Consider the following 12998-nt stretch of genomic DNA (forward strand, 5'->3'; position numbering starts at 1 on the left):
TACGAGAGGAAGACTGGGTGTTGCCTCTCTTTTCATGAAGCCCCCTCATGAAACACAGAAAGTAATTACGGAGCAAAGACTGATGTAAGGGGCTATCTCTAAACACGAGGAATGAAATGTCCTGTGAGCATTTGGAGAGAAAAATGAAGATGTTCAAATATGAAAATTTGAACCAGTTCAGCTCTAAAAGGTGAAAGTTTTAACAAAGAGATCTTCCACGCCATGATGACTAAATCGCTCAGATATACAAAACACTTTATGTTATACCAAAGATGAAACAAACGTTTATAGTTTAACTTGGGAATAGACAAAAAAAAAAAGGTTCTGCATTCAATAAGCTTCATATTTTTTATTGGATTTATTTTTACCCAGCTTCCCGTCAGTTCTGACAAGAGTGCAGTCATTTCTGAAGAAACTCCTCCCAATAGATGGAAGTGCATTTCCTTTTCAAATGTTACACTTCTCCAGTAGATGTTCAAAACTCAGGATATTGTTTTGAACCTTAACCTTGTCCTGACTGCGATGCTGCTCGGTTTTAATGATGCTGCTGGTTCACTAATTTTCTGCAACAAAAAAATCTCTGAGGATTGCAAGGAATAACTTCATTAATATAATGTATAAATCACACATAGGCGGGCTCTATTTGCTAACAAGGCTTCTTCTGAAGACATGATGGTGTTGTTGGTAAAAAGTAAAACTTTAAGTTCATGATGACCCACTGCATCATCTGCAGAGATGCAACAGAAGGAAGAATATGAAGGGAATTGGAATTCACTATATTCACTGTAATTTCTATTTGTATTACCTAACAGGATTCAGAACATAGGGTTTATTTGCAAGTGGCCACTTTTCCAGTTAAAATTCAAAATTCAGAGGTTATTCTGGTTCTTCAAAATGGGAATTTGGAAAATCTGACTTCCGAGTAGACAGAGAACGTCGCCTTATTCTCCTACAACCAGACACTGAAGGATGCTTTGTTCATGAAAATGGATACATGCTCATGATACACATAAGTCCAAATGTTGTCATTTTAACATGTGAATGCATGTGAAGGAAAGGAAATGTTAACATCACATGCTAATTCTGCATATGACTTAAAAACAGGTGATGCAGCTGAGATCATCAAAGCATATTCCCCTGCTGTTGTGTGATTTTCTGATGTTGTGTTTGTTCTTTAAGATTTTTTTTCTCAGTTTTTGTTACCAGCTAAAGAAAATAAAATATTTTGCACTCAAAATATTGAATAATCCTCCTTCTTGCAAGGTAGCCAGTTATTATTCTGTAATTTTAACTTCCGAATTAAAAAAAAATGTGCACATAGATGGAAAATCACAAATCTTTCCAAAGGCAATTCATGGCTATCAGAAAATAATGTTTGGTAGGAGAGAAGAGTAAGAAAAAAAAACTCTAACATGGGGAAGAAAAAAGGATTGAAACACAGCAGGGAGAGAAGAAACATATTATACTCAAAAATGTGATTTTCTCTGGATCCTTTATAAGCTTGAATGAGCCTATTTCCCATCTTTGTGTGAGATAATTTGAAAAAGTATTTGAGTGTGAGTTCCTGCAGCGGCAGGTATGTTTAAAGAACATGCTCTGCCTATTAAAGACATCTTTCATGGCCTCTTTTCTCACTCTTAACTGCATTGAGTAGAGGACAATGCTGTCTGTACCCGGATTTCTTATTGCAGATAAGCGTTGGAGTGTGACAGTATTGGGCTTCTCTTTGAGCGTCATAAAACCCTCTCATGTCCTCTGTGGCAGATGTGGATGAGTATTCAGAGAAGGAAGCAAATGATTGTTTTGCAGATCATCCATTATTGGCATTTGTAGCACAAGTCTCCGCTGAGCCTGAACTAAAGAGTAACTGATCTTTCTATAGATAGCATATGTCTGCGCCTGCAGGGCTGCGATTGATAGGTGAGCAGAATCACACACAGGGGCAGGACGTTGAGTGTGCAATCATCAGCTCACCCACCGAGGGAGCAGATCGGAGAAGGAGGGAGAGTCAGCTCACGCCTCTGGCTCTTCTCAGTGGTATTTTCACCCAGCTTCATCTGTACTTTTCAATCACGCTCCCCGGTTTACCAACTTTTCTTCTCGACACAACAGGCTGGGGAGGAACAGGAAGCAGCACCTGAAGAAGAGATGCTGTGAGGGTGAAATAAAACAGTTAAAATTAGACCAAGCTTCTTTAATAAAACCATCGAAAGAAAAGTCAGGGAAAGATTATTGGTAATACAGTGTTTGGTTTGGTTTGACCTTTTTGAATGTAGTTGAGTAAAGGATGGTGGAAGCAAAATCTAAGACATCTGGAGCAAAAATGACAATGAAAAGTGAGGTTGACTTGACTTCATACTTTATATTATCACGTATCCAGTTGAAATACATAGAATATAATTGCTGTAATTATTGAAAATGAATGGAAAAATATCAAATATTAATACTTTTAGAAGGTTTTGTGTTCTTGTAAAGAACTGCATTCTACCACAGATTTTTTCCCCCATGTTTTTCCCCCAAAATAAATGAAGTTTCTGACTCAGAAAAGCAGTTTAACGGCACCGTTTTTCTTTTGCTGCTCTTAAAAGGAAGCAAGAAATAAAGAAATGATGGATGACTCACAAATTTTCAGCAGTGCTGCGTGCCGCTGTTATCTCTAGATTTCAGCAGCAGTACTGTGTGTTCGCTACAATAACACCAGCCAGACGCAGCTTCTGTCCTTTTACGGTATAGGCAGCACATAAAGGCCGTCGTTGTGTGAGCAGGTATGAGGACATCGAGGAGGTCTGAAATGACATCTGAAAGAACAGCGATCATCTCCAGAAAGCAGCTCATACACACAATTCAATGTGACGATTCTTAATTCTTGAAGAAAAAATGAACAATATGTTGTTGAAAAATGCATATTAATTTGTTTTATGTACAGGGCATTCAGGATGAATATGGAGTGTAGTTTTACATACATACACCTGTTGTAGAAAATGTACAGCCTGTGTTTGTATAATTCACTCTGCTGACATTCCTCCCCCCCACATACTTACCCCACATGCCCTGCCAGAACCAAGCCAATGTCTCCCAGAGCAACGGCTGCTCCGGCCAATGAGCAGGGCTCTCTTGGAGTTTGGTGCAAGCTGGACGAGTTTCAAATGCGCACGCAAACACACACACTCTCTCACACACACACACACACACTGGGTGCCTGGGAGCCAACACTGTGAGCCCAGATTGTCCTGTTAAACTGAGAAACCATCACACCTCGCTTTGCCTGCTCACCAGTTTGGATATTTTCCCAACAGCACCACGGAAAACTTGATGATCCCTGCTATGCATAGGGTGCAGTTGTGAGACTTCCCAGATTTAATTATGCACTGTGGGTGATATTTAAATTATAGTGAAACATTTTAAAGTGATGAAGGTTTTAGCACTCTGTTTGAAGTGCAGCCTGCTTTCGAAGGCTGCGAACCTCAAATAAAAAGTTTTCCATGCAACCAAACCAGCCCCTTCTTAGCAAATTAGAATTTTGAATTTAAAATTTTTTACAAATTCAGATTTTATCACACTTTGCGTTGCTTCTATTGTTTTGCTTTCAGTTTTTAGTTTATTTTTGCTGCTTATTTAACAGTGATTTCCCTTTTGTATTTTGTAGGAGATTTACCTATTATGTTCTTATTCTATATGCCTCTTTTGTCGATTTCATAATTTTGTCTACCTCTGTATTAAGCTACATAACCTTTACCCTCTTTTTAATGCAAGCTTTATAATTTGTTATTCTTCCTCCACCTCCTATGGAGAGGCAAACTCACATCTACAAACGCATCTAACATGTTAGTTTTTAAAGATCTCACAGGAAGAGAGTGCTACAGGAATTGTTTTTGAGCTCTTTTCTTTAATAGCTCCTGCCCTGAGTGCTCGACTCACGCAAACATTTCTCTCGGCTTGGACCACCTCTCCATTTTCCTCCATTTATTTCCATCATTCTGCTTCTCATTATTTTCTTCATCCATTAATTTTTGTTTTAGCCTAAATTATTTGTATTAGGCTTTTTAATGCAGTGTTTTGCACAGAATCTCAATTCTTCTCCTGACAAATTAACCAAAGAGCACAATGGTGGATTTTGCATTCAACCCTCTGATGTGCGAGTGACTGACTATACAGTCTTTTGAGACTGGGTCTTTTTTGACCTGGGCTACAATCAGTGTGTTTTTATGCTACTTTTGCCATTTTGATTCAAAAATAAGGAGAATACTTATACGTAGGAGTTATTGCTTTGTAAAATATTATTACTCAGACAATCAGGACTCAGTGTGTCTGGTTCACAAAAAACTGTTTTCCTGACAGTCGCAGTTGGTAAGAAACAAAGATTCCCTTTAAATTCCAAAGGAAATGAACGTGAGTCATTTCTGACCCACTCGCACAAGAATGGGGTAGCAATATAAAACATGCTATTTCTTAAAATGTATCAAAGGTAAATTAAAAATTTTAATTGCATGATGTCAGTAACATATCTTTTGAGGAATACCTGGAGTATGAACTGATGAAAACTTTTCATTACAGGAATATTGCTAAAAGATGACCTCACCGGGTCAAAAAGGACCCACATGCACATCAGAGGGTTAAATTAAAGTTTAGTCCGTTCATTTTATGTTTGAGTCGAATGAACATCTGTCAGATATCTTTGTGTCTCATCATTGCTGTGTGATTAATTTTAGCATAGAGCTGAAATTTGTCAGATGCAGCCACTGCATCTGTGTCCCTGCCCTTTTTTATCTGAAAAGAAGTTGTTCTCATAGTAACATTTCAATTGTCAAAGTGATAAAAAAACTTCTGCAAACATGAACCATCCAATTAGTCGAAAGATAATCACATTAGACAGCTGCTGTAAGATGACACGGGAGGTATGAAAAGACTGTTAACCGAAAAGGCTTAAAATGACACAGTGACGCAAATGGGAAAATACAAAAGGAGCTAAGTTTGCCTTTGGTTTTAATTTCGAGTTTCTACATTGAGACATTTTTTTTGTGTGTGTGTGTGTGTGTGTGTGTGTTTATGAAAAAGACACATAATCCGATTTATTATTGCAGCGACAAAACCTACCCACACATAAAACCAGAGACAAAAATGTAACATTATTATTTGTGAATCCTTTCTTGAAAAAAGGCTGACATTAGCGTGCTAATGCAAATATCTGAGTGCTGAGAATGAGAATGAGCAAATCCTAGCTTATATGCGTTATATGCAATTGTCGTATGTTTAAGGTTCAAAGTAATTTTGAATTGTCTAGCTTGCATGCTTTTGGACACATGCTAAAACTCTTCAGACTGTTTAGTATTAAACATAATGAATAACGACGGATGCTAACATGATCATGACAGCATTAAGTGTAGTCTTTGTGGTTAACAGATTTGCCTATAAATGCAAAGTAATGAGGACTGATTTTGGAAATCTACATTGTAATGACCACTTTTACAAACACCATTTGTGGAAATATTATAAATTAAAATACATTTGCTGACTGAAATGTCTCAAAGCTTTTCATCAATCATGGTCTCTGTTTCCAATAACAATTGAAAAAGTGTGTCTTTAATGTTTGCCCTCTGTTATGACGACAGCTGATTTTATTTTTCACATATTAGTTGTCCACTCAGATTTAGATGTGTTTTCAGATGTGTTGTGCTGGTGTTTATTTAAGCAAAAACAGTGAATACTTATTATTTCTAGTTATGTATTCAGAATGCTCAGTGCATATTTATGAATAGCAACAGCAGTCAAGCAGTATTTGAAATGCAAAAACACCTGCAGCCACTACTTCATAGTGAACATAATAGTTAGGAAGTGATTGTCAGAAACTGAATGAGAGACTTAACACATTTGAACAAACATAAAACTGGAGGGAGAGTCTTTTGTGAAAATGTGGATTAAAACCACTGCACAGTGACAACAAATTGAAATTTTATTGGAGCATTTCAAAGTATATTACTTCAGGAAATATTCTTCATAATTCTACTCATGATGTTGTGGTGTTGTAAACTCATAAAACCTTGTGGAAAAGGTCACATCTTGATCCATCCCCGTCCAGTTTCACATCTCAGTTCAGGTAGCAGATATGAACATTTATTTCACCAAATTATCTGTTGCAGCTAACTTGCATATCTTTATTTGAATTCATAAAGGCTAAAGCACTGATACATTTGAAGATAGATGCTTAAATCTAAAGTAGTGAGAGAGTCTTGTCTTTTGATTTTTTTTATGCTTTGCAGAAATTACAATTTATAAAATTTCTAAACCATTCAACTGATACTAGTTGAAATCAGTCTACTTGCAAAGTAGATCTCACTGATTTGGTTTTGTGAAGTCTTTCAAGATTTTTTAATGCATAATACATGGAAAACTTCCCTAGCATGGTACAACATTTGGGTTAATCAGAGGCATTAAGGTGACACAATGACTGCCTGCAGAAAGCATTAGTGATCAGGAGAAAAAAAAGCTGCATACAGCAAGTCAAAACACCTTTAATGCACCCAGAGAGAACAGCAAAAAGTAAAGGCAGGTGGCTTCACTCACATTGTCTTTTTACTTTTTCATGTCACTCAAGAATGCCTTCTATAAGCCTGACCTTTGTCTGCTGCTTGCCATTTTCATAGTCACCCTTTTCATTTTCTTTTTAATTCCCACACAGCCATGATACTGTCGTTCCATCCGATGCACTAATTCAAGAAAAACAGTGCAGTTGCCTTCGTTTTTTTTTTTTTTTTTGCCTGTTATGCACGCCTTGACACCTGTTCACAAAGGCCCCACTCAATTACTCTCCATCAAGATACTTTCTTAAGTAGTCACAGAGACCCCCTCTGTACTGCCAGCACATCCACCTTTATTATTTAGCACCAGGGGGACCTTGTTACATAGATCCTGTTGTCATGACTACAAACAACTATGCAGACGAACAGGAAGCAGAGAGGGATGGAGCGAAGAGATGATGAAGAGGTCCTCAAGGGAGACTCGGACTGTGTGAGGTTGGAGATCGAGTGGGTCTGAGTTTCAGTGTTGGTGAAGGAAGGGTGTGATGTTAGCTTCCTTTTGTTGAATGACAAATAGGAGGTCAGATCATTTCAATGGGGGACATGGCAGAGTATGTTGGGCCTTACTTTTAAGAGCAGAACGAGTCTGTCTGGATCTGCTTTTATCAGAATGACATAGAAATGGTTTGTGGTGTGCATACAAGCGCTTCAAGAAGCGGGATTTCCAGCATGGCAGACAAAGAAATGCTTTCTTGTCCGTGCAGCCTTGAAGGATGCAGGGTTAGCACAGGCAGAAAAAGGGCAGTTTTTATTAGCGTTGACATATAGAGAGTCGATGCTTAGAGAGTAGCAGCAGAGCCGAATTACGCAGAGCGTCTTGGATTTGAGGGACACTGCAGTGACGCTGCAGAAAGACTTACAGCAGGTTTGATCTGTGAAGTCCTGATGTAAAGAGAATCACCCATCTGAAGGTGGTTTGAAGAAAAAGTGCAACCCAGCCCACGTCCTCCAAAAAAAAAAAAAAACATGCTCCTCATTTCTGATAATTTTTTTTCTGATTATTTAAACTAAAAAAACAAGAAAACCAAAATGCATCTTTAACGGAGTTCTAAAAAAATGCATTTAGGAAGCGAAAACGAGCACCGCGTCATGAAACAGGAGTAGAAGAGCTACTTCAATTTAATTTTAATAAGTCCTGCTCATCACAAACTGTTCATTAAAAGCAGAAACAAAACCTGCTCATTATGTTGGCTAAAGCGCCCCCTTGTGGTTTCAAACACACTGACTGTGAAAACTGAACCTGCGTTAAACTGCTCACTGCCATGAGAAATTTGTCACCTTTTTGCAAAAATATCAGTTTGTCATGTTGCCTGGAATATGACAAAAGTGAAGAGGCAGTGAATCATTGAATGCAATCACCAGAAGATAGTTGTTTTTTTTCAAGTGTTAGATAAATAACGACAAAGCAGTGCATTTTCAGGAAGAAAATTAAAATCAAATCAAAATAAATCAAAATAGCTACATTGAATAATGTTAGTATTTTTTGCTAAAGAAAAAAAAAAACACGCACCAACGATCCTGTGAGTGATTTAATCCAGTGGTTCTGTGAAGGCCTCAGAGGTTCGTTAGTGAAGAAGCTTCCTACACTGGAGGAAAAAACGAAGAAAAATGTCTGAGCAACAGAAATGTAAAACTATGATCCTGCAAGTTTTTGTCACATCTTGCTTGTCCAACATCTTATCAGATTTATTGTCTGTGTTTCACACTTTGTGCCCACAACCAGCATCTATTTCTGTGGTCTCAGTTATGTGTGACTGTCTTCAGGAATGAGCCAGACTATATTACACCCTGGTACCTCCCCCAGGAGCTGTGCTAAAGTAACAGCTGATGTCACGCCTGCTTAAAGACACATAGTCCCTGGTGGCTACACCCACACTATAACCTGTCCAACAGTATCTTCAAAGGCAGAGCAGAGAGGGGAGCAGGGCCGCTGCACCTTCCTCTCCTCAGCCCCCCTTGGAGCATCTGGAATCTGGCACAGGGAAGCTCCATGCTGTGCACACAAATCCACTATTGCAGCCTTTAATCCCAGTTTTACAGGGAGTGTTGACCACTGCTCTTTGCAACCCCATGTGCCTGCTTGGATCATGGAGTTACCCTGTCTTCCAACCGAGACCCCCACCTCAGCCAGCTCCTGCTCCACGGATCCCCTGTACGACAACTGCCCACCTTTTGGCCAGCGGGACAGGGCCAGGGAAAAGGAAATGGAGAGCAAGGCTGTGTTTCCTTTAGTAACCAGACTCCCTGGGCCCAGCAGCCCTCTGCCTGGTTTGGTCCCAGCTCTGGCTGAGGTTCAGACAGTGGTTGTTGGAGGAAGAGAGCCTGGCTCCTGGCCAGATCGCAGCTATTGCAGCTGCAGAGAGACCCTGGGAGGACAGGCCTGGGAATCAGAGCTTAGTTCTAGCAAAAAGAAAGGAGGAGGACAACAGGGAGTGGAGGATGGGGCTTATCGGAGCCAAAGCCCCTGCCCGTCGCACAGCGAGGAGCATCACAGTGCTTTGTCTCTGTATGATAACCTCACCGACACAGGAAAAGCTGACAGCTTGGAGGAGGTCTTCGACATAGAGATGAACTTGCAGGAGCATTTTGACGAGCACGCATACACTGAACATATCCAAGGACTGATGCACGGCGATCCTCCGGGCAAAGAGAAGAACCTCTGGTCGCCTTGTGACATCCTCCTTTCCGAAGGTTGCTCTGGTAAGCAGCACCAGAGTCCAGACCAAGACAAGAAGCAGGAGCCAGAGCTGGACTCAGGATCCTGTGCTCAACAGGACCTGATGCTGTCATTTCCACAGCAACGCCTTGGAGAAAGTCCTCCACAGCCAAGCCACAGCCAGGATCTGTGGCCCCTTGCTGAAACCAAGCACTTAAAGGAGGCAACGTTGTCTGTGAGGGTGCCCCCTCCGGTTCCCTTGGCTGACCCTTCAGCTAGTGCTCTGCGAAGCATCCTGACGGGTCTCCAGCAGCAGATAATCAAGCAGAGGGAAGAGTACGAGGAACGAATAATCAGGTGATTTAAAATTACATTTTTGGCTCAAAAACACACACAGGCAGCCACTTATAGTGCTTTACAAAAGCATTGATACTGCTTTAGCTTTCACAAGTTGGATCACCTTACAATGGTGTTTTATTGGGGCAAACACAAAGCAGCACGGAGCAATAAATGAAGGGATGGTGATATAGTTTTCGTGTATCATTTTCCTTGATGGTGTGCATTTGAATTCACAGAGACAATGTACACTATTTCATTAACTTTAAAATGTGTGATATGTGTTGTCAGGTCACAGCAAAAAAAAAAAAAAAAAATGCTAATTTCCACCTGCAGTCACAGATTATGTTGATGTGAACAAGAATGATTTGACAGATTATGGATGGGTGAAAAGACAGAATAACAATTACTTCCAAACATGCGATAATGTATTGTTCATTTATTGTTGATCTCACTAAAATGCAGCAAACCAGAATAACTACAATTCATAAAACCATTTCTTCATCAACAGCTTTACTATCCCTGCTGAAGAAAACCTTCCCTGCAGCATGATGCTGCCACCACCGTACTTTACAGTGGGGATGATGTTAGTTTTCTATCAGTATCTACCTTCTACCAGAAGACTCTCACATCTATGATGTAGATCTCAGCAGCACTTCCAGAATAACCACCATCCTCTTGGCCATTTATCTGATTAATGCTCTACTTGCCAGGCCTGTCACTTTAGGCGGGCGGCCATGTCTTAGTAGGTTTGCAGCTGTTCTATACTCTTTTTCAGATGATGGATTAAACAGAGCTCTGAGAGATGTTCAGAGCTTGGGATATTGTTTCATGAACTAAACAAGCTTTAAATGTCTCCGTAACTTTATCTCCAATCCATCCGGTGTGTTCGTCACAAACCCCTGATACCTTCACAGAACATCTGGGTTCGCACTGACATGAAATCACACAAGAGCTCGACTAGTTTGTGACTTCTGAAGCCAATTGGGTTATCGGATTGCATTTAAAAGGAACTAATTGTGAATGCTCATATCAGCTTTTAAGACTTTTATTTTAGTTCCCTTCTCAATTGTTTTCTATTTTGAGTTTGTCTATCCCTCACTGTAAATCACATCTTCCTTAATACTACATTTACTACTGATTTACGGCGCATTTCAGTGAAGGGTAACACAATGTTCCAATATCCATAAAGGGTGCGTCTACAAAAAGCTGTGCTGTTTTTGTTTCCCAGTCCACTCCAACTTTCACCCTACATCCTGTTCAGCTCACAGAGTTAAATTTTCCCACAGGTCTCTGATAACATGCGGCGACCCCAACACTTCCTGCATTAATGCAAATACAACATCAAGGTTCCTAATTTCTGTGAATTCGGTGTTGCAGTTTGTGCTTCCACGACTGAACAGCTGGTTGGTGTAAAGTGGAAAAAAACATATATAGCCTGACTTGCTGACATATAGAAAACAGCTCATGACACTGGAAAGAGAGCTAATTTAAGGGGCCATGCTGCTGACCTAGACACAACACATACCTCATTTATTACTGATATAGATAGAGCATGTCTCAGTGTAAGGTCACGCATTGGAACTATCCGGTGAAGACAAGAGGCTTTTGCAATTCTTTTAGCTTGACAGGGAGCATAAGAGAACAGCACGATGGGTCAAATGCTTTTGAACACCTGCAGCCGAAGTTTTTAATCTTTTCCAGAGGTCAGTCGTCAATGAAATAAGGTAGGAGTGTCAGAAATTAACCCGATTAAACCGAACTGTCGGCATGAACCGTTGCTGTGAGAAACTCTTGAACTCTGATTCAACAAAAAATTAAGGAAACTATATCAGATACCCATGTTAGATGTGTGGCACTAATCAAATTTCACGATGCTGCTTTGTGGCAATCAATAAATCTTATCTAATCTTAAAACGTGAAAAAACTTAAGGAACAGAAAATCAGGTCTTGTTATCAACAAGACCTGATTTTCTTGTTGAAAATCACATAACCAGGACAAAAAGAATAAAGCAATGCTTTAATAAGCAAAGTGAGGTCAGTAGCTTTCAGACAAATAAGCCATTGATTTTTTTTTTTTTTTTCTTATTTTCTTTATATATTTAATATTCTGATCTCGGAAGATTGGCAAATGCCCTAAAATGTTCTTCACTTGTAAATATTCTCTTTTGCTGTTGAATGATGTTTTTAAATTGTATTGTATTGGTTTTACGTTTTTCCAAGCGATGGTTGCTTTTTTTTTTTTTTACGATCATCGCTGATGTTTTTTCTTCTCAGTATTGTGCAAGCTCCCAAAACTCCTCCTGTGTTAGAAGCGTGCACAGTTCTTGATCATAAGTTAATCAAGTGCATGTAATTAGCAGGATTTTTTTCATGATGTACATTTTACAAATTGTGATCGGTCACTATCAAACTTCTTCAACTCCAAAGAATAATCAGTAGTATATAAGATGGTTTAAGGCAATTCTATGCTGTATTTTAGGTAGATAAAAGTGTTAACCCCTTTTCTTTCCAAACTACAAGAGGCAGAATTGAAACACTGAAAACAATTCTCTCACTCACTTTTAAAAGCCACCAACCTCTAACTCTTTTTTTTTTTTTTACTGGTCATGACCATTGCATTCTTCTTCTCTTACTCCCATCAGCCTGGAGCAGAGAAACGAGGAGCTGGAGGTGGAGGTTGTTCGCCTGAAGACAAATCTGTCGCAGCAGCGCCACTGGTACCAGGTGGTCCAGGCTAAGATCATGGAGTCTGAGAGGGCCAAAGCTGCTGCAGAGCTCCGCAACGCAACGCTGCAGCGGGAGATGGATCAGTTCTTTGACACCTTCGGTGAGCTCAACAACGAGGCCAAGAAGACAGAATACATCGTCAAGAGTTTTTGAACCAAGTTAAATGTAGCGGGTTTGATGGCATGACGAGGCGACCGATTCCTCTAAAGCTTTTCTGATAATGTAGCAAAACAAAACATGTTCTTTCCTGCAACAGGAGCATCTCAATAAATTAAATGATCAAAAAGTTTATGTCAGTAAAATCTCTCAAAAAGCAATACTTGTGTGAAGTCATTTCATGCAGAAGTTGATGTGTATTAAAGAGAAGCAACATGCATTTCAGCAACTGAAAAATGACTTCTAAGAGAGATATGTTATGATCATGACAACTTGACAGTTATTCAGCAAGCTATCACTTTGCACTCCACTGGGAAGACAATCCATAAAAGACTGTTGATAAACAATCTGGCTGTCCACAGAGATGGATCCAAGTTTACTAATGGAAAGTTGAGTGGAGGAAAAAAATTGTGGAATTTTTTTTTCCCTTGAACCTAAAGGCTCAAAGGGACTGTGAAACAATCTCTTTCAAAAGAAAAAACTATACTGAGTGAACTGAAATACAATTTTACTTAAGCTTAAGAGAAAAAGACACTTGCGAAATG

General features: G+C 39.5%; 1 protein-coding gene across 2 annotated transcripts; it reads left to right on the forward strand.

Moving 5' to 3' along the window:
- The first annotated feature begins 8445 nt into the window (after window positions 1-8445).
- On the forward strand, window positions 8446-12614 carry LOC129362519 (uncharacterized). 2 transcript variants are annotated; one of them, XM_055034065.1, is made up of 2 exons: window positions 8446-9588; window positions 12213-12614. In XM_055034065.1, the coding sequence occupies exons 1-2, from the start codon at window positions 8663-8665 to the stop codon at window positions 12448-12450; spliced, it is 1164 nt and encodes a 387-aa protein (XP_054890040.1). In that variant the 5' UTR covers window positions 8446-8662; the 3' UTR covers window positions 12451-12614. The 2 variants fall into 2 exon arrangements, 1 of the variants encoding a protein (XP_054890040.1); XR_008606239.1 differs by lacking the exon at window positions 8446-9588 and adding an exon at window positions 11128-11294 and having other exon boundaries at window positions 12213-12323.
- Window positions 12615-12998: the final 384 nt, after the last annotated feature.

This window comes from Poeciliopsis prolifica, unplaced genomic scaffold, assembly GCF_027474105.1.
Source record: "Poeciliopsis prolifica strain line A6 unplaced genomic scaffold, Auburn_PproV2 SCAFFOLD009, whole genome shotgun sequence".
Taxonomy (NCBI): Eukaryota; Metazoa; Chordata; class Actinopteri; order Cyprinodontiformes; family Poeciliidae; genus Poeciliopsis; species Poeciliopsis prolifica.

Coding starts and splice junctions, on each gene's coding strand:
- LOC129362519 (XM_055034065.1), top strand. CDS start 8,663: ATGGAGTTACCCTGTCTTCCAACCGAGACCCCCACCTCAGCCAGCTCC. Junction 9,589..12,212: donor TACGAGGAACGAATAATCAG/GTGATTTAAAAT, acceptor TACTCCCATCAG/CCTGGAGCAGAGAAACGAGG.